Source organism: Pleurodeles waltl, chromosome 4_1 (assembly GCF_031143425.1).
Source record: "Pleurodeles waltl isolate 20211129_DDA chromosome 4_1, aPleWal1.hap1.20221129, whole genome shotgun sequence".
NCBI lineage: Eukaryota > Metazoa > Chordata > Amphibia > Caudata > Salamandridae > Pleurodeles > Pleurodeles waltl.
In genome coordinates this window covers 398,950,977-398,973,586 of record NC_090442.1, presented here as the reverse complement: position 1 = coordinate 398,973,586, position 22,610 = coordinate 398,950,977, and the positions used below count along the sequence as shown (strand labels likewise).

At 43.3% G+C, this 22,610-nt stretch overlaps 1 protein-coding gene across 2 annotated transcripts in view; it reads left to right on the top strand.

Moving 5' to 3' along the window:
• The window catches only part of PKP2 (plakophilin 2), a 468,963-nt gene that overhangs the window by 129,674 nt on the left and 316,679 nt on the right, over positions 1 to 22,610 (top strand). For both annotated transcript variants that reach the window (XM_069228624.1, XM_069228623.1), the window contains exon 4: positions 17,324 to 17,459. In XM_069228624.1, the coding sequence (XP_069084725.1) occupies positions 17,324 to 17,459 (136 nt within the window). The remainder of the gene's footprint in view (positions 1 to 17,323; positions 17,460 to 22,610) is intronic.

The following is a 22,610-nucleotide window of genomic DNA, read 5'->3' as shown; positions in this document are numbered from 1 at the left end:
GCCAACCATGCCAGGATGGCATAGAGGGGGCAATTCCATGATCATAGACATGTTACATGGCCATATTCGGAGTTACCATGGTGAAGCTACATATAGGTAGTGACCTATATGTAGTGCACGCGTGTAATGGTGTCCCCGCACTCACAAAGTTCAGGGAATTGGCTCTGAACAATGTGGGGGCACCTTGGCTAGTGCCAGGGTGCCCTCACACTACGTAACTTTGCACCTAACCTTTACCAGGTAAAGGTTAGACATATAGGTGACTTATAAGTTACTTAAGTGTAGTGTAAAATGGCTGTGAAATAACGTGGACGTTATTTCACTCAGGCTGCAGTGGCAGGCCTGTGTAAGAATTGTCAGAGCTCCCTATGGGTGGCAAAAGAAATGCTGCAGCCCATAGGGATCTCCTGGAACCCCAATACCCTGGGTACCTCAGTACCATATACTAGGGATTTATAAGGGTGTTCCAGTAAGCCAATGTAAATTGGTAAAATTGGTCACTAGCCTGTTAGTGACAATTTAGAAAGAAATGAGAGAGCATAACCACTGAGGTTCTGATTAGCAGAGACTCAGTGAGACAGTTAGTCACTACACAGGTAACACATTCAGGCACACTTATGAGCACTGGGGCCCTGGTGAACAGGGTCCCAGTGACACATACAACTAAAACAACATATATACAGTGAAAAATGGGGGTAACATGCCAGGCAAGATGGTACTTTCCTACACTGACCCTCTGGCTTGGATCAAGAACTCACGTGAACAGCAAAGATCGTTTCTGCCGCTCAGACGGGAGTTGTGCACAAACTCCTCACCTTTTGTAATACATGGAAATACTCTTGCACTGTCCTTTCCTCGGGGACACAAATCTAGTCTATCGGTCTCGCTAGGTCAGTCTGTCATTCACTGTAGCCATCTGTGACTGGCGCGAAGCTTGGAGCAGTAGGTCTAGTTCTTCGGAAGTGGAATGTGTTTTGGTCCACTGAAAAGTGAACTTTCAGAAAACCATCATCCTAAGGGTAAGCTTGTTTGATAAGTCGTTCAGTAAAAGTGAAATTTTCAGGCAATCTTTATGGCTGCTCGGAAAACAAATTTTCACTACCAGTCAGTCGCCATAAAATCCCGATGCAAAGCTCCGAAGTTGTCGTTTTATCGCTGCTGCCAGGAGAGTTTGTTTGTGTGAACTTGAACCTGAATGGCCGCTGTTACTACTTCAAGGATGTTTTATCTTCCGAGGTCTACAGGGCTTTTTCAAGCCAAGATAACCCGAGGGTGTGTGTTTTTAAAGGTGATCATATCACTGTCAGTGCCTCGAAGACACTTGTCGCGCTTTAGATGGTTGTAACTCAGAAAGTAAAACCCTGCTGCTTGTGGTGCAGCTTAGAGAGCAATGTAAAAAAGCAAAAAATTACCTTTTTGACGTCTAGTTAGGGTGACCAGATTTTGAGGAGCGAAAACCGTGACAGGTCAGACATAAAAGAAGGACATAAGACATTACTCACTTTTATATCTGGCCTGTCCCGTTTTTTTGCGTAGCTTTGTGAATGTGTGCCTATAGATGTGTGTGTATTATATACACATATATAATACACACACACATTTACAAGACTACATATATAAAATTAGCTATGGCTTGACCTCCCACCCTGCACCCCCAACATCTCTCTCTGCTCCCCACTTGTCTTTCTGCTGGGAGCAGAGAGGGGACTGTGTTGCCTGGCAGTAACGGATAAATGAATTATTTCATACTTTGTGGACGTCTTTAATTTATGCTTCCCTACATGATCTGACCTTTGTCCTAATTACCGGCACATTTATTCAATGATCTGCCCCTTGTCCCAAAAACCGGGACATTTATTCAGTGATATGACCTTCATCCCAAAAACCGGGACATTTGTTTAAAATTAAGAGAAGTGTCGGGACACCGGGGCGGTCCCCTAAACACTGGGACTCTCCGGGGAAATCCGTGACGACTGGTCACCCTGACTAGTCTGCAGTAATTTACTCTGTAACAGTTCAGAAGATTGATTCAATTTAGCAAAAGTTTATTACCGGCTACATATAGCAAACTCATAGGACTTCATGTGGGAATACATTTAAAACTGCCTCTCAGTTCAGAAGATACAGAGGTGGGGGTGTTGGCAGGGGGAATGTATACAACGCACTACATTATATATGAGTATTTCAAATCACTCATGAGTTGTAGCCATCTGGAGGCACCAAGCTGCCTTCTTGCAATAGGTCCTGGATCTCTGTGGCGCCAAAGTCCTGTAGTCCATAGGCAAAGCTGGCTTTACCCATCCCCAAGATGGCCGCTATTTGGTTTTGTTTTTTTTATTAGCTGGCAGTGCTCCCAGCCATTTTATCGGTTGGGCTGGAGGTGGAGGTGCGTGGGGGCTGCAGCTCCCACGTGAATTCTTGGTGGAGTTTACATTCATACTAAGCAATGAGTATGCCTTTGTTTGTCCCGAAGTAGTTTCTGTACGTTCAAGGACAAACTTTCTAATGACAAGTAACTTTGTGTGACAACGTGCTGATAATTCGTGGAGTGTTTTGTTTAATATTTCTTTCTCTAAATGTGTAGGGTATTATGTAACTTTAACTCGTGACACTTTTGCTGGGGTGTAGAGGTTTTGCTTACTTTACAAAGCAAAGTACAAATATTTAAGAATTTATAGCAGCAGCACAATCAAGGCTCATAAGTCAGGTGATGTTGATAACCAGCACCCCCTACTCCACAAACGTTTTCAGCACCACTGCATTTTATTGTCTATGCAGGTCTAACCTACCTTGAAAAAAGCTGCTTTGGTAACATATGAGTTTTGGGACTCGGATGGTTGATCCCCTTCTTGAAACAGTAAAATAACAACAAATATATAGGTGTATGAAATGTATAGAGAGGAGCGACCTGGTAGTAAATTGTAGCTGCTGCACCCTCCTAAAAATAAATAAATACTCATAGGGACAGAGATATATGCATTTGAGCATGGCTGCTTCAAACCCATATCAATCGTTGCAGAAAGGGCTTCAGAACGAGGTCTAGAGCAGTCTGCCAACAGCATGAGAAGTAGCCAGAATAGGGTACACAACCGGGGGGACGGGAGTATGTGAACTGTGATCTGGTGACGACTGTAGTCCTGCTGATCGCACTTGTTTCTTCTCCATTCATAGGAACAAAATGTAGTGAGGCATTAGTCCTGATCCTGCCCTGGAAGTGATTGTAAGTGCCTCAGGTTGGGTCCAGTCTCCGCCTTCATGCTAGGCTGACCCCCCCCCCACTGCACGTGCAGACCGTTACCCGAACAGGCACAGCACATGGCAGTTGAAAGGGTGAAAAGTGTCCTACCACCTGCTGGTAGCAGAACCCTTATTCAACATGCGGCAGTTCTTTCTTGGACATGTAGACGTAAATACTCTTTCAATGCAAAATATTAACTCTGGGAATGTACTAAGAATGCGGATAAGGCTTAACAATATAAGGCTATTGCCTAGTTTAAGTAAAGTTAAGAAGTTTACCCCATTATATCATATTGGAACTAGCATTTCTGTAAAGGCCTGGTCTACTTTTTTTTTTTTTTTAATAAAAGCTTCCCACTAGGGCTGCCACGCTTTTGATTGGACAGGGCCAACACGCCCTTGTGGGGGGGAGTATTTAGAAAGTGCAATTTTTTAAAAATCTGTAAAGAAAAATGCAGGGCTATGAATATTGGCCACAATTTGAAAGGATTTTAAAATACACTTTGTTAGAGGTATTTGAGAATTTTCTGTCAAGAAATGTTAAAAAAAGTAAATGCAAATTCTGTTAATTCAAAAGTTATTTTGGTCAGTTTTTTTAGTGGTCAAAACTTGATAAGCCTTAAATACCACATTAAACTTGAGTCTTATCTCTATCTTCATTTATCAGATTGTCCCTCTGTCTTCTCTTAATTTCTCTCTTTATCGGTCTATCTCTTCACCTCCATTCTCTCTTCCCCACTGTTTGCCCTTTTCTCATTCGCTTCCGTATTTTGGGTTCCTATTCTCTAACCGGCTATTACATTTGGCTTCCTCCTTCACCTCTAAGTCATTTAAATCACTCTGCACACCTTCTTTTATCTCTCTCTCAGACCTCAGTATTTTGAAATAAAGGTGGGTAGCGTTAACACCGAGCATCTCTTCTCTGTCCTGTGATATGCTTTTAGGTGTTTTTAGTGCTGCTTTAGTCCATCCTGCCATTGCAGAGATCGGGCCTGCTGACACACAAAGCCCATTCAGGCACCTGTAGTTCAGACACAAGTGCAAGCAGCAGCACACAGTGTTCCACTATGGGGTTTACTGGCACACAACATAAACACACATTTTTAGGGTCGAGCGTGGAAGCGCTCTGTCCCTGTTGTAATCACTCTGTGGGCTTTTAACCACACCCACGTCATACCCGTTACTTTCATTGGTTCGTGGGCTTGCCTTCTAAAATTCGCTTGATTTCATTTGTGAAAGGCATGCATGCGTCATGCCTTTTCTGGTGTTCGTCCCTCCTCAAGAGCACCAGTATACTACTGAAAACATACTAGGCTTTGGACTACTTTTTCTTTTTCTTTCCTTTGCATGACATCGACCCTGTTACATGGATAATTGCACTTTTGCCGATTACATGGATAATAGCACTTTTGCCGATACGTTTGACTGCAAGCAAACTTCAGTTTCTTTCTGAGTGTCTCCTTCACGCTCACGATGGCCGTCAGCTCACTTAAGTGAAACTGATTTACTTTTCATTTTCAGTTTGTGGCAAGAAAAGTCTGGTTCAGAGTTTACAGCTGTGCTAATAGGTCTAACTTGAGCAAATGCGTAACCCGTTGCATTGCAAATGCTGGTTTTTATTGATATAGCTTATAAAAAAACATTGCAGCCCAAAGATAACAGGTGTTGTGCCTATCGCTGGAGCAATAACAAAAAATAAAAGCAAAAGAAATATAAAATACACATACGGGGGACATGCTAATAATCATAAATAAACCATAGAGTTCACTAATCTCAAATGCACAATTTTTACGATTAATTTGTGTTATCCTAAGTCATGCATTCCTTCCTCAGCACAGTGCGTGATCCTGAGCATGTCACTTAACCTTGCTGGAACTCATTTACCTTATCATCTACAGTACAGGCTTTTAGAAGTAAACAATTAGGAGTATGAGGAGCTATATACATTGATATACGTGTATTAGGTTTAGCTTTGCTACAGAAGAGTGCTGCACTTGACCCTTGCAGCAGGTTCCGAAGCCGTGCAATACATGTCTGTGCCCATGTGACAGCAGGTCAGGATTGAGGTCATTTAGCACAGTAGCCCTCTACAGCAGAGGTGCGCAAACATTTTGATGCCGGGTCCCCCTCTCAAAACCTTTTTAGGTGTAAGGACCCCCTCCTGACAAAAATTTCTATAACCTGGTACTCCTCATAAACAATGTTAAACATCCCAAATTCCCACTGCAAATAACTTTACAGTGAGGAAATAATATTAAACAGCGTTTAGCTAGCCAAAGGTCAGTGATTGTGGGGGCGTGGTGAAGGGTGTAGCTAAAAACAAAGGTCATAATTTATGAGGAATTGGCGTAGGGCAGTCCAGCAAGCTTTCTTGCTACACTGCTCTACGCCAATATAAAAGGGCAGGAATGGACCGTAGTTATGAAATACAGTGCATTCTCGTCCCTTCCCCCTGTGCTGGCGCACAAATTGCTGCCTAGCGCCAACATAGGCAGGATTGTTTTTGTGCAGGAAGGGACACCTTCCTGCACAGAAACAATCCTGAGGCATTTTCCTCTTTCTATATGTGCTGCAGAATGCAACACACATGTAAATAGGAAAAAACAAGAAGTGCAACATTTCTCCTCCTTACGCCTGCTCTGGGGAGGGGTAAGTTTTGGCACTGCTTCAGTTTACTTGATTTTGTACATCTGGGGCAGCGTCAAAATCCATGGGTGTTGCGTGGGAACACCTACCACAACACCCAAAGAATACCGCCTTGACGCAGAGTAAGGCAACATAGTGGCTTGTGCTGCTTTGCCATACTCCATTTGTATAAGGCCATGCAAAGCCACACAGGGTGGCTTTGCGTTGCCTCATAGATATGATTGAGAGGTGTGTGCTGCCAAAGCGTCAAAAAAAGTGATGCTCTGGTAGCGCAAGCCCCTCATAAATAAGCCACCAAATATTCTGGATGTTTTTTTTAGGTTTTTCACAGTATGGTAGCTACATTTAAAATAAGTCAGTTTAAATGAAAGTTGTTACTCATTAGGAAATGCACTTTAGTGCAGAGGTCTGTGTGTAACCGGAGAGCAACAGAACTAAATCTTGGTTTGTGCAATGGAGAATAGTTACTTGTGTATTTTTAGTGCCATGAGGTCACAACCTGTGATAGAAAACATTGTGGATATGTAAGGCATTACTTTATACTTGCATTACATACAGTGTAAGATAGGCCACTACAAAAAGGTTTAAGATAAAACAGTACTTCTAAAATGTAGATTTAAGTAATACTAGAGCATATGCAATACCTGTCCCTTCAACACCTCCAGGTGAGGTAAGCACTATGTTAATATGATTACAATTAAAAGAACACACTTCATTAAGCAGTTGTTAAATCTTTGCACTACCTATCAAAAAGAATAAAGTTTTGTCATGAGAAAGCTTCAAGTGATTATGTCAGTTAAAGCCAGTACCGGCTCCCCAGCATCCTTTACAGTTGCAGATCAACTCATAGTGCACATTTCCATTTCATTCAGGAAGAAGGTGCCTGGTACGAAGGTGTCTGTAGATGTCTGTCTGGCTTCTTTCTCAGCACAGGAGACTGCCTGAAGGACAGTTCAGCTGAAGCATTGGACAAAGTGAGGGGGAAATGCACAACCCCCTGCCCAGGACTCCACCCCCCCCCGGGGGTCGTGACCCACTGATTGAAGACCTCTGCTCTACAGGAACTCTACACAGTAGTTTTTTGGAGAACTGCTAAAGCTGTCTATGGATAAGAACTGAAAGCTGATGAAGCCTTTTCTGACATTTTTGGGGGAGGTGATGGACAGGAGAGGAGTCTCTGAGACCATTTGGCAGTTATGTTTTTCAGGGCTGCAGTGATGTGACTACATTCCATATGAACTTATCAGGAATGTTTGTTATTTTAGGACTCATCTCAGGAAAATAATCTTGCATGGTAATTAATATCAGGTTCTTGTTTTTATATAGATCACATGTTAACTTTGAGTGAAGATCATTATTTCCTATGTATATTTTTAATTTATTTCCTTGGGAGACCTCAATGTAAACCCTCTTTTTGGTACTTCTTCAAATATTTATTAACATTTTCCACAACAAGTCAAAAGTGTTACATGAACTGCACAGAACAATGTTCAAAAGACAGGTAACCTGTACAATATTGGCTTACCCACATAGCACCCTCTGCCCCCTTCACCAGCCAGCACCCTGGACCCTGGAATACCCTGTGATGTACTAAGTGGCTAGGCTCAGAGTACCCCTAGAGCAGTCAGTCATCTGTCAAGTCAGGTCTGCATCAGAGTCAGATTCCGTGCCCAGGGCCATCCGTTCTCGCAACATCCCCTCCCATTTAAAGCAATCCGCCTCCATTTTGTCATCAGTCCAAACCTCCTGCATCCACGTTCTTCCATCGGTGCCCATTAGCCTTTGGCCCTGCTCCTCTGTGCATAAGTGGGTCCTCGTGGGGACAGCTATCTAATAGCAATTTGTCTGTTTGCTAGTACCAGCCCCAATAATGCAAACTTATAGAACACCTTGCAACCCTTTGGACTCGGTATTAAATGTAGCAGACAGTGCTGTGCCTTGTTCTCCATGTATGTCCATCACCTAGCGAAAGAGGCGGGTAACCATGCTCCATTAAGCTGTCAGGTCTGAGCATTCCTATGACGTGCAGAAAATCGGCTTCAACCCTCGCACATCTGGGACAGGCACCTGATCTGGTCTTATATATTATGCGCAGTCTCTTTGCGGAAACGATAGGCTTGATGCAAAACATAAAATTGTGACAAAATGAAGCGTGCATTGCTAGAAATTCCTTTCGCCAGTGCACAAACCCTTGAACAGTCACCGCCCGTCAGGGCTTCACCCGAGTCACCATCCCGCCCCTGCCTGGCCACCAACTGGGCCACTGGTCTATCTCATCACAGGGCACTATAAAATCTCATAATGAGTCTTCAGGTGGCTTCACAATCTAAGAGTGCCTCGAGCGGGAACGTGAACTGTCGGGCCTGAGGGAAATTAGGTCAGATGTCACTGCCACGTTTTTGTGAGTTTGGTAAAGTGTAAGAACTGGCCAGATCCCACATCGAACGCTTCGTGTACCTCCATTAATGTAATACATGTCTCCCTTGGGTACAGGCCCCCCAGTGTTTTGCAACCACCCTTGATCCACGCCATCATACACATGACCTCCCTGATATGCAAAAAGGGCCTCAACCACCACAGTGATAGGTAGGTTGAAAAGGGGGCAGAGTGTAAGACACAATGGCTCAAAGACTTCCATGTACATGCCATCAGCATCACTGTGTATGGGCGATATGCAGGTGCCTGAGCTCTCACGATGAGACAGAGGGACAGTTATATGTTTACACTTTGAGCAAACTGATTTCTCATCCATCCAGCGTCCCTGAGAGAAACAGGTACTGACCCTCTACATCCACACATATCTTTTGCATTCTGAAGGGCACGCCTGGAGCTATCCATATGGCCACCCCCTTCGGGTAGGATGAATAGGTTGAGGCATACAGTTGCCACCTCAATTTTTTTTCTCAACTTCTCTGCTTCAGCTCCTACTAGGTGTGTCTCCTGGAGGAGTGCAATATCTACATGATGTAAGTATGGACCCTATCGCTTCTTGTAGTATCAGGCCTGATCATAACAAGTAAGAATATGTGTTTTGCCTGCCATTTGTGCCACCCCTTTTCCCCACTTCTGGGGGGGCTCCCACTACCCCTTCTGCCTTTGTCTCGATCTTCCGCCACCCAATCTGTATTCAAGGCCTTGTGTGTGTGTGTGTGTTGTGTCTGTGAACTCCTTATGTCCATAATCCAAAAACAACCCCTTTAATCAGTCCAGTTCCCACCCACCTTTACTCCGGGTAAACATCAATATGTGCTCCCCAATGATACTTTCCCATTCGAGATGCCTCGGAGTCCTCCACCCTTTCTCTCTCAGTGTAGCATCTACAGTTACATGTTGGTCAACACCTCAGTAGTACTAAACAAAACAGTATAACACACAAGAGATCTAGTTGGCCAACTGATCATCCACCAACCTAGTCAGGCAGCCCTCCAGTACCTCCAGATTACCTGACAACTCTAAACCATCCCCAGTAAGAGATGGCTAACTACGTTCTGTAACAAAAGAAAGAAACAAGATAAACGCAATGTTAGGAACACAAATAACCAGTGAGAAAGCATAGTCTGGCATAATGCTCCTGTCGTCCTCGTGTAAGTCTTCACAAATAAAAGTTGGAGCCCTCTACAGCAAATATAAATCAGTTAACAGGCAATCGCTTTCTCAAAATACCTGGGGGAAAAAGATAGGGCATAGTTAATACATCACAAACATCTTAGCCAAATACAGCTTTGTGTACAAGGGTCCAGTATCTGTCCATGCCCCCCAGTCATCTGGGGCAGCCACCTCCGGCTAGGCATCCTCTTCGGCGTTGCTGTCCAAAACGTCTGTACGATAGTGTGCCTCTGCTACAGCCAGCATTCCACTCCCCTGCACCTCCACTCATGGGGCCTCTGCTGCAGCTTTCATGCCCCCAATGCCTCTGTTCAGCTGATCCGCTAAGCGTGCCTCTCGGTGGGCCAGCAGTTCTCTCAGGTGTCCCAACCCAGTCTTGTGGGCCAGCCGACTCAAGTCAAGCCCACACATCCTCCCAGCTAGTAAAAAAAAATGTGACTGACCCTCATGCACCACTCAGAGCCTATCAGGGAAGAGTAGCATGTACTTGATACCCAGAAAGCAAAATCGCTGCTTGATGGCCAGAAATGAGTGCCTCAAGGCCAGCACCATGTGCGTATAGTCAGGGAAGATCTGGATCTGTCTATTCTCGAAGGCAGGGTCCTCATGTCTCTGGGGCCATTGCAGGATATTGTACCAGCCCCTGTAATTGAGCACTTCTACTATGATAGTCCATGGCAGAGCCCCCAGTTAGGGCTCAGTTGCTGGCATTAGATGTTCCCTCTCCATTACAAAGAATGCAGACAATAGGGAGTGTTCAACCACCAACCTGCCCTGATGTGCCGAAACTTGAGGAGCCACCGTCCCCCCACCCCCTCCAGTGTACTTTGAGGGGGGCCGCATTCTCGGAGAATCTGATGAAACGTAAATGGCAGTGGCAGGCCCTCCCCTCTGTCCTTCAATCGATCATTCAGGAGCTTTGGATTATATGTGAGACCCTGTACCACACCCCACGGTCTTTCATCTCCACAGAAAGAGCTTTGATTTTTTTTTTTTTTATTGGTTTCCCAGGACCTCTAGGTGACCTTGCGTATATCTGCACGCAGGAGGTTCACCTCAACCAAAATGGAGCAGATTTTTCCCTCCATCATTTATGTTGAGTATGCAATGGCTGCAAGGATTTGGGCACCCATTAGGTCACCCATTGCTCCCGGGATCTTGCCATCGCCACTCTGAGGGTGTCAGGCTGGGGGATCAGTATACTGTTCTATTCTGGTTTGCTGTGATCTGGTCGCCCTGTCTCTACCCATGACCACCAGCAAAGTGCCCAATCGTTGATAGTGCCTCACAAGTCAGTAGCAATGCTAGGGATAGTTCCCCAAGGGGTTCTCAGGCCATGTAATTCAAGGGGTCTAGCTAGGGCATTGCTCACCATGCAGCTTCACCCCCCCTCCCCCCCCCCACCCCCCTCCTCCAATACCAATGCTGAGGGGCAAGGGAGGTGAGGGATTGCAGGTGAAAGTTCATTGTCTGGGGCCTCCGTTCAGCTAGATCCGTCCACCAGCACTAGGCCACTACTCTACATCACCACAAGGTGATGACTCAGCTCCCCAAAGAGTAGCGAGGCTCTCATTTTACATCTGTTTAAGGGAAGGAGGTTTCACTCTGGTCCCACAAGGGTCAGCCTGGACCACGTTCCTCCCCCCAAGAAATACTAGTTGCTGTACCTCTGAAGTGGATCAGAGGAGTAAGGGGGATGCAGAAGCAAGCTTTGGGGTGATTTCCCTGCAGCAAACAGCTCTGGACAGTCCGGAGAGCGCCGCCCACCAGTGGGTAGTCATCACTCGCCCTGTCCTGAGGCCACAAATCCAGGCCGTGTATTCGAGCAACTTAGGGTTAATACACTCTCCAGCGTCATTCGAGGCAGCCATTGACTCACCAGCAACCTCGCCTGCTCAGGCCTTTGCCATCAGGAGGACTCTCAAAGGGCCACAATGCCACACCAGTTGGTTGCAGCCCTGCCCTTTACCTCAGAGTACCGCCGCACACTTCTCCAGCACCTCGGGGTGTCAGGCCCATCTAGCGAACTCAGAGGGCCCACCCCTATCCATGTTGCGCCAGGGCCCTGTGCCTCCACGTACGCCCAGCTCGTCTTTGTCCACCAGCCTCTCTCAGGCTTCAACTGGGCCGAGCGGGTCAAGCAGAGCCACGCAGCAGGCTATGACAATCCTTGCACTGCCAGGACGGTCCCCCCAATATTGCATGGGGAACCCAGGGCCTGTGCGCCACCACAACAGTCTTCGTGGCCTCCGATACCCCGGTAATCTCACCCACAGAGGCCTCCACCTTCAGGGGGATCTGTGGAGGGCCACTATTTTGCAGCATTGCGTCCCGGCCAGTTCCCGCTACTTAGTGCATCTCTGCCATCTCCCTCGGTCTTTCAGGCTATTGAGTACCCTAATGGACAGGCGGGGCTCTCGCCAGCTCTCTGTCTGCAGTTTTGCCCCAGGCACAAGGACTCTGAATGGCACCGGATCACACAGGGGCTCGGCGTAGCTCCAAATTAAAGCGTGCAACCTGCCATTTTGCCTCGCAATACCTCCTATTTGTCACTTTTAAAATATTTGTGGTGCATCATCTGTACTCCCTCCCATTTACCTTGGCCTTTTTATGTCTGTTGTAAACCAAGACGTTTCGTTTTATTAAACTGATATATAAAATCCTTTCAGCCAGCCAAATTCAACTACAGCATGGGGCAATGGGTCAGCCCACTTCGGCCATTGATTAAAGTAAATAAATGTAAGTGATGGACTTCTGCCCCTTCAGAAGGAACACATATAAACACAAATAAGTTCCCTTACCTACCAAGTACTAATTGGCATCTTCATTTTTGATTAATGATCACCTAGATGGCTTCTCCAGCAATAGTGCTGAAAAAATCATGCCTCAACAAAACTAGCATTGACAAAGTCAAAAGGATGGCTTTGCCAGTGCTAGTCAAGCCTTGCATTTCTGTTTTTTGAATTTTCCATTTCTTAACCGTTGTCCCTGACCTTCTTTTTTCTTGTTTTTCCCTCCCCTTTATCCGTTATATGTATTTCTCTTTTCTTTTACAATGTTCTTGATGTCCAGTTCTTTTTTCCCGTTTTTGTTTGTTCTGCAAGCTGTTGCTTTTTAGCTAAGCTTGTACTTCTATGAGAAGGTAATTCTGAGGACTTTGTGGCTGTATGTAAGATACAGACTTGTATGAGACAGGAAATTGGGAGCACCAATAGTGTTAAAGTAGTATTCTGCCTCTGTGGCAGTCTTAACACGTGAAACAATTAAGCAGTTAGCTAAGAAGTGCAGACGTCCACAATTTCCACACATTTTTTATTTATTTTTTTTTTTTTAAATGAGATGCTGCACATCATTTTGAAAAATATGTGGAACAAATTTACATGTGCTGGTTGAATCCGTTTCTAGAGCCTGCCTACCAAACAGCACACGCTGTCTGCTGGTGAAAAAACTATTGTGAGCTCACAGTGGGCCCAGAGTCCGCCCATTATTTGCCATTTGTTGGCTTTATTATCACACGTATTTGCTTGCTTTTTATTTGTCATCTTGCGTGCGTTTTATTTCCTCCTCTTGTGTTTGTCCCTCCCCTGGAGCCTGAAAGCATTACTTGTGTCCTTCCACTGGCCACTTTTGAAGCACTACTGAATTACTTTTAGTTAAGACTGCATATGTTCTCCAGCTGTCTACCTCGTGTACTGCTCCACTTCACCATTCCGCCATGGTCCATGTTGGTCTCTTTCACCCATGTGCTTCTCCCTGTCCCCACCTGTTGTGCTCGTCCTCGTGTGCTTCTCCCCCCCGTTGGTTTGTCACCCTTGTGCTTCTCCCCTACAGTTTCATATTATTTTCTCTAGCTCAGATTCTTTACTTTCCTTCACCCCCACACTCCACGTACCTTTCTATCATCCGTGTTGGTTAAGTCACCCTAGGTGCTCTTATCACATTGCTTCCTTCCCTATCTGTGCCTTCTGTGTTGCTTTCCCCCACCAAAGCCTAAAAAAATGCTTTTGTGCCACTTATTTTTCCAAGCTGGATTGGTAAATGAAAAGAAAAGAAAGCACTTGCACCATGTTTGGACGCATGTGTGTTGTGCCTCCCTACAAAATGATGTGGGTGGAAGAGTCATTGCATTTTTTTGTCTTTAGCCATGTTGCGCACCATTGCTAAAAAGCATTGGCGAAGCCAATAGATCCCAATGATGAGAACTTCAGCTTTGCCAATGCTTGTTTCTTTTAATCTAGACCTCACTGTGGAACAATGCTTTCACTATAAAGTGCTAAATGTTCTCATTGATCCTGAAATATCACAGCCATTAGCATCTCGTTTGCTAAAAACCATTGGCAAAGCCAACAGATGCTGATGGTGAGACCTACTGGCTTTGCCAATGCTTGTTTCTTTTTATCTAGACCTCCATTTGGAACAATGTTTGCACTAAAAAGTGCTAAATGTTGTTTCATTGTCTCATGGATGCTGAAATATCACAGCAATTAGCATCTGGTTTCCATGGTTGTCAAGCTGTGGATTGCTCTCTTAAAAATTCACTTCGGTCACAGAGCTCCATAATCTGTTGAGTAGTAGGTAGCCAAATATTGTCATTGTCACAGTGAGTTGTGAACAGTTTCTTTCTGGGCTCCTTAGAATTCCATTTCAAGGCACAGTTATAAAGGGCGAAATTGCAAAGGGCACAGACTTTTTCCAGATCCTGTGTAACTAAATTTGTATGTCAAGAGGATGAATATTAGAAAAATTTAGATTGATCACTTACTGATACATTTTAAAAGATTTTCCAAATTTAACGAGGTATTCAATAATGGTATCGCTCACTGCCATTTCCACAGTGACTGGCTGGCAGATCTGATGTTTGATAGGAGAGGTGAAGTCTTGAAGCTGTGGTCCGCATTTCCAGTGATAGTCTACTGTGTCATTATAAACAGCCTGGTAGCAAACGTGGAGAAGGGCAAAAGTGAAGTATGCAGGATTACCACATATTGTCCATGCAGCCCTAAATGAGCGTCATTGGGCTCTGAAGAAATGTATGTGCAGAGAAAAGCTACTGTGTCCTGAATATGCCCTGCCTTATAGCTTTACAATTTCAGGAGGTAGAAAGTTTATTGAATATTTTCCGCTTTAACTATTGTTGGCTTTCTACTTGGTGAGGATGTTCTGCCTGCCTTAAATGCAAAGCATGGATAAATCGTGCTTGGAATTTGTGTGAAACCAACAACCTGTCCTTGAAGCAGGAAGGTCACATCTTGTAAGACTGTTTTTTTATTCATTGTGCTAAGTAGTGAGACCTGTATTTGTAATATAAAAGATAAAGTACCCCACTGCTGTACATTATAAGGAAATTGAAAGGCACTGAGGTGTTCCATAACCAAATAGAGGAACGAGACCAAAGGCTGCATACCTCTATAAGTTTATGGAACTCAGAGGTGACTTGCAATATCCTAATCATGCCTGCCAGTGGGTACTTTATTCCGTACAGTACATGGTCACACCACCACCTTTCCCACAAACCACTTAAAACCTTGGTGCAAAGCTCTTTCGTATGAAAGAGTGAGCATGTTTGCAAACATGAAGAATGAAAATAAAATCTCTAGTGCAAAATTAGGCACATCAAAACTCTGTTAGATATGTGTTGCAAACAGATATTAGAAACAGTTTATAATACAAGTCAGTTAAAAAAAAAAGCTGCAATAGCTCGGAATGTGTAGGAACATGCTGAAAGATTCTAACTTTTATCAGTGCATAAAAACAAACATTCTCTCTCCTTGTCATTGTAACGTATTGAAATACAGCAGAAGAAAAAAAAAAGCTGCCGTCTGTTTGTTGTTTTAAACAACTGCTCCTGACCTGCAATTCACCTCGGCTGCTGGCTCTGGCTTTATAATCTGAGACTTGGTGCCTCACAAGTCCCAGATTATAAAGAAAGAAATGAGTTCCTTCCATTTATACAGGGATTCCAGAATCCCATATATTACAATACAGTTATTCAGCAGCCTGCTGATATAAGTTGCCTGTATATATCCTGAGAAAAGAAGCTCTGCTGCCCCTAGCATTTCTGAGCATCTTGGAGGCACGCATGTGTTCCTGAAGTCAAGAATTACCTACAGTATTTTTGAAGATGGAGATTGAGTGCAAACGGCTGTATCATTGTACTTTAGCACCACATGCTTAATTCAGTTTTTTGCTCGTGCACCCATTACCCCTTTTTTCATGCACTCAACTATAGCTAGCCTTGCTTGTGGCGGTGGTGTTAGGTGTGGTGGAAGTTGTGGTGCCACCCAGTAAGTGGTGCAGAAGGCAAATTCCTCTGCAGCCTTTGTATAGAAGTTGCCGTGGCAACTAAAATCTCTGACCAGGTAGAATCTCTTTATATTTTCCAGAGGCACAAAGATTATAAGGCTCACTGTTTGTCAATAGTACATTTCCGTAGGCCATTGGCATTCTATTGAAGCCTTTCATATCACAAATATGTTTCTAGTTCATCGTCTTCTTTACAGCTTTAACTTAAGCTTGACTGTGTTTCTAAATCAGAACAGTCTTATTTCACAATAGTATGATTAAATCTTGAAGTGTTAAAATTTGCATCGCCCTTAAATGTACTCATTCTGTGGAATTCACATGAGCATAGCGTTTAATTCGTAATTTTGTGAATTACAAAATGCTTTGTCCCAACACATGGAAATATAACTAAATTAGATTTGAGTGCCTGATATATGTCTAAACATATGCCTGACCTGAGACTGATTTCCCATCACCATAAATCTACCATTTATGGCGATTTGTAAGGTGTACGTTTTTGTTTTTATTTTTTGTTCTTTAACCTCCAGAGGAAGGAAATATCTTTACATGTAAAGGAACCCTTTTTCCTTACACGTCGAACGATGAAGTTGTCTAGAAGGTTTACACCTATTATGGACACTTATTCCTAATCTTTATGACACTAGGACTTTATGTCCAGATTGTGAATGCCAACATAGTTACTTATCCATCACTTCCTCAGTGACTATTTCCGTAGCTCTACCACCGTAACACCCATGTTCCCACTGTAAGCCTCCTCCAGTTATGCTCTCAGGAACTGGAACTCCAATCTGGCTTCCTCAAATTACACCGAATTTCAGAAGATCTGAAGATCCACCTCTTCAATAACATCTAATATAACCCATGCATACACATGCATCGCTATAGATTGCAGCCAGAAATTACATTTTCTAGAATAAGAACAAACAAATCGTGTTCTGTGAATCTGAATACACAACTTAAACCTGCAAAATCAATTTTTTTGCATTTAAATTTACCTTGGGTATGCAAAACTACTTTAACAAATGAGAGCATGCAGCTTTAAGTATGCCATACATTGTGGAAGCCACCTTTTTTTTTTTTTTTTAAAGTAACGTTTATGGGGGTTGGAACCCTGCAACCCACTACTCCCTCCTTTGGTTCCACTTACTAGCTGCTCTCTGGGTACATAAATTCCATCAGTTACCCCTGCATGGATTTAAAAACTGTGCAGCTAATGTATCATGGAGCTGACAATTATTTTGAATGTCTATAAACATATTTGCATTTTCATGTTTCCTGGAGCATGTATCCAGTGTTTCGGTATGCATAGATCCATTGCACCCTGAACTGATTACACACGTGTTCTCCACATCATAAAATCCTGGGCTTATATGTTGTGGAGGATCTCTCTTTATTCAAACCTTGTAGTAATGAGCTGCTAACTATCTCACCTAGGATGTCTTACCAGTGGTTATCTGCATTAAGATTTATACATATTTTCCTAGAGTTTAATGTAGGCAAATAACAGGACTTTCTTTCATTGGATGCATAGGATTTCGGAAGTGGACATGACTCTGGAGCGAGCAGTTAGTTTGTTGGACGATGAGTCTGCTTCATCGTATTGGATCACAACTGCGGCCAACTACATACAGCACCAGAGTTTCCAAAAAGCAGAGGCCAGAAGAAAGGTGGGTAAGAAGCATTTTGAAGAAAGTGAAGATAATACTGTTTAATCTTTGTTGACATTCGTTATGACTCTTCTTTGCGTCACTACACTGCACCTTGTGAATATTTTCAGTACATTTTTAGCTCATCGCTAGGTCACCTAAACAAATGTATATTGTCTTTTTACATGCGCATGAAAACACAGGCGTTCGCTCTCTATAATCAGGTTCCATGTCAAATCAATTCAAGCAGATGTGTGCACTGTGCTGAATCAACGGAAGCAATAGTTCATGGACTAACTGAGTAGTTTCAGTTTAGGGTGTGCGGGCTTGTATGAGTATTTGTCTACGCACAGTTATTTAAAGTCTTCTGTGCAAAGCACAATGTCTTTGTTTAGATCTCAATTCGTTACCAAATAAACAGACCTGATTCAAGACAACTAATGTGACCTATAAAAAAGCAACATTTATCTTTAAATAGAGAAGTTTAAAATGCCTTTAAGAGGGTTGAAGGTTAACTTTTCAAGGAGCATAACCCCGAATGCAAATCGTACGTATTTCCAATAAAAAATACTAATGTTCAAGCCAAATTTGAAAGGCGCTAATCAAATTTCAGAAGCCCACAATTTCATAGTACATGGTTAAAAGTAAAGTCATTGTGTATATTACAAAACAACAGAAGCAAGCTGTTTTCACACTTAATGCTTTCATTTGCTTCTGCTGTCCGTTTCCTCTTTATATACTTTTGGCATTCGCTGCCTCCTCGTCAGCTGTGTCGCACTTACCTGCTTTTCAACCCTTTCGTACTTTGAGCCCATCATCTCCTGTCTTCCCCCGCTTCTGTTCTCTAGATCCCTGATCTCAGTCCCACTATCCACACCCCACCCTGTGTCCCCCATCATCTCTCATGTTCAGCATCCATTCCCCTCACGCCTTGCATCTAATCCGACCACCCAACTCTTGAAGGCGGTTCCACTCACTCGCCTTTCACTGACGGGGAAGCGCAGCTTTGTCATGCACGTGACTGACATGGGAGCGTTTAGTGTCAGCGCCTTTTAGAACAGGGACGTACATGTGCGTTTACTTGCTTGTTCTCCAAGCACACACTGAACGGCTACACGCTTCCTTGTGACGGCAGCAACGGTTTTAAAACTTGTATTATTCGTTTGGCCAGCACTGGTCTTTTTTCGACATACATTTTTGAGACCCATGTTTTTAAAGTATGTTTGAATTGCAGCCGAAGTCTTTAACTTATTGTTTTCCCGATCCAATAAAATGTTTTGTATGGAAGTTCTTAAATCTTTCAATTTTTTTTATATATTTGTACTGAATACGATGCTAAATGTGTCTGTTAGTGTTCTGATGTTATGCACCATCTGATAAAAATAACTGAATGTGCAATCTTATTTTTTATTCATATATCTTTTAGATTGGTGTTATTGCTGCTATGTTTTTGATTAGTTACGCTTGTATTTTTTCTGCCCTGTGGATCTCTTCCAAAACAGATAGAGCAAACTTTTTAGGTTTTGGCCTTGCTACAGCGTAGTTACTGTTGTTTTTTTCCGATAAAAACATTCATAATAAGCACACATAGAAGGGATTTCGGTCATAGGCCTTAATCCATTGGCTAATAAATGGTCAGTCACATTTTGTTTCCGTGCTTTGGTCTTCCCAAATGGCTGCTTTGTGCACTGTGGAAAGTGCGGCACCGAAGTAAAGGAAAATCTAGAGTTTTCCCAGGGTGCTGGTGCCTCTGCATGGCAAGTAAGGTTCGGCAGTCTGTCAGGGGGTTTACTCTGCATGCCTCTGGCAGTCAGTAACCCTACTAGCCTGTTGAATGCCAGTAAGGACAGTCACATCTTCTGCTACACCAGGTAAGTCAGTGACTCTGATTTTCCCTCAGCCGTAGCTGCCTTTCAGTCTACCCATGCAAGATTTCCTTTTTAGGTCTGGCTTTACATTGCAATTGTCGTATGACCTTATGCGATGAATAGAAAAAAGCATTCAGAAATACTACTGAGGGAAGTGCTTTGGCTGTTTTCCAACTTAATGATGCCACAGCAAGCAAGAGGTAAAACCCTCCATCATACTGCACTGCTACTGGCTTCACTATTGTGATTAGGCATGGGAGATAAGCTCCACTCTGCTGGTGGAGTTTTGGCACTCCGCATTATGTATGTAATGTGGAGTTCCGGCCACATTCCACTGATTCCACAGATTGTCATGTGGCAGAGCTTTTTCTTGAGCATGGCTCGCCAATGGTAAGTTGGCGAGCGCAACCAAGAATTGGGTCCCCTGGTGCTAGTTTCAGGTGCCAAGCGCGCACCTGGCACAGTTGTCCCAGCACGCGCAGTCTCATGCAGTTACAACTGTTAGCGTTGAGAAAGCTGCCGCTCGAGTAGAAAATCCACTCGAGTGGCAGCAAAACCAACATGAGCGGCAGCGCCCTCTGGTTCACCGCATAGTGCTTTTCGCAAGGATTTTGCAGCTCGGAACAAACTTCCAGTGCCGAAAATCAGCATGACTTGTCAATTTCCAACCGCATGTGAATCTATGGGAGCTTTTATGTAACTCCACAGAATAAAACTCTGCGAGTTCTGCCCCGGCCTACTGTTGATTTCCCCTCACTAGATGAAAAGTGTATATTTTTCATCTGTGCATGCATTTTAGGGTGACCCCTTGTAAACTATCTACATAGACATCATCAGTAATTTCAGTACTTCTGATTCAGTCGACAACCAGTTGCATAGCTGGACATATTAATGGAGTGACTCGTTATGCGAAGGAACCTAGGACTGGCACATTGGCCGAACTCCAGCTACATGCACTCACTAAGGAGTATGTAATTGGGAATGCCTGAGAGTGCCTATATATTGCTCAGGAAGTAAATCCGAAAGGTAGACTTATTGTTGTCCTCATCCATTTACTTTCATATTCTCCAGACTCGAGAAAAGTGGCCCCCATTTCATCTTGGCACTTTCATCATCCAGAAATAATATTAAATTAAAATTCAAGGATATCTGTGTTCATTTTTAATGACAAGTGGCCTTCCTGGCCAGAATTCAAATGACATCGTAAAAAACCTTGGGGAGCTCTTGGAGCAGAGTGGTTTTGCACAGTGTCAATCAACCTCGTAGTGTCTGTATCTATGATATAGGTATAATTGAAAACACTTTTTGTTTTTTGATTTCTCTGTCTCTTTCTTATATTTGGTAGTTATATCACGTGTTATCATTGAAAGCAACATAAAGCAGTTATTTATGTGCAGGGTACTCCTGTTTTTTTCCAGAGCTCAATAATCAAGATGCCAGGGACCTTTTCACAGCTAACAGGGAAATTTTGAGGGGTTAATGAAACGTGCAAGCGTCGAGTGGGTGACTTCAGGTCCCAGTGGGCCTTTCCAAAAGTCATATGGGCAATAGCAAAGTTCTTATAAGCGATTTGCAGGCCCCCGGGTCAATGTTATGGTGCATTTGGGTAGTTTCTACAGAAAAAGTGGAACGTTTGAGAACTTTTCAAAGGCCGTAAAAGTAATTTTAAGAATCGCACAGCATCCGTCTTTCAGGTTCTTTTTTAAAACAATTATTTGCTGGCACTGAAATGACAGAATTCTGCTTTCAGTTTCTTTCATATGAATATTGTGTTTTGTTTTTTGACACCGGTTACCTCTTCGTATTGGTCGGACATGTGAAGGGTATATTTAGTTCTGTGAGATGGATGTTTGCTTGTCCATAAAGTGTAACTAATGCGTGACATAGTTTTTTATCTAGCACTCTGTCTTGCTGTCCACCTCTCACTGCTGCAAGGTGTGGGAGTCTGGCGCTAGGGTTCTTTTTCTGCGGCCGACTCCTGTGCCCACCAACCTGTTTCGCGCACAAAGCGGTGTTTTGCCTGGGGGCTCACGTGTCCGAGTAGGACAAACCTCCGCATTTTGTTAATCTTGTTCGGGCAGGTAGTTTGTTGTGGTAAATTTAAAAAAAAAAAAAAAAAAAATCCAATTTAAGAAACCGCAAATGCAACTATCTTTGCTTAAACTTGCAGGGCCCTGGTGGGTACTTTGTGCTGAGCTCTTGTTTGGGCTTACTTTTCTCCGCCTGGTGAGCAGGGTTGCTATGACAACCCATCGGAGACAACCAGTGGAATGTGTTTAGTGAACAGCTCAATTACAGGATTTGGGTTTTCCTGATAACTGTGCAACTTTAACAGTTGCTTAAGAAGTTGAAAGTGGCCATTTAAAGTCACCTGCCCTCATCTCAGTACTTCTTAATGGTAATTTCAAGGGTATTGTGGTAAATGTCCCAAGTGTGCAATTTATGGTTGCACAGACGAGCGCATATTTTTCCATTAGAAAGTTGTTTGATGGGTCACAGGGACAGAAGCAGTGATAATATAAGCGTTTCATTACAGCCTTGTCGGACACGCGGCAGCATGTGACCGTTTCCAGACCTACGAATACAGAATTATATGAGCTCTCGGTCAATCCTGTGAAAGAAATAACGAAAATATGCAGTTCTAGTTATACGAAGCAATTATGATAAACTAATATAAATATTACTTTGTTAAAAAAAACACACAAAAAAACACACTGCGGTATTTTTTTAATTTTTATTAAGGCCACTACACTTAACTATGTTTATTAATGTGTTCCAACGTCAGGTGCTGACTACAATTCCTTTGCGCCCATGCACTGCTTTTCAAGTAAATTTCTAACAACACAATCTTCCTATGCATGCCATCATAATCTTACCAATATTTTAAGCTTGTGCATACATTGTGAACCCCCTTAAAGTAATCAGGTAAAGCAAAATGAGTGTATAAACTTAACAAAAGGCACATCCCAAAACTACTCCATGAACAAGATGAGTGATCAACAGAGAGAAATAGGTTCAACGTTAAAAGTCAGCAGACAAATTGGCAGGTAAAAAATAGACGGAATATGGAAAAGCAGTTGAAATAGTGATAGAGCATACTATGTAGACCACTTGTTTTGTGTCAAAACAGATGGTGTGAGAACCGTGCAAGCAATTTTAGACTTTAAGGTCCTTAAAAGAAGTGGCATTCTATAACAGAAGTCACAGGACTGGCATCCTGTTTCTCTCGAAAAGGTTTGGCTGAGGTCTTTAACTCCAAACGCATCAGTTCTTCAGTTTTGAGTTCTGAGGGCCGGCTTTAGGG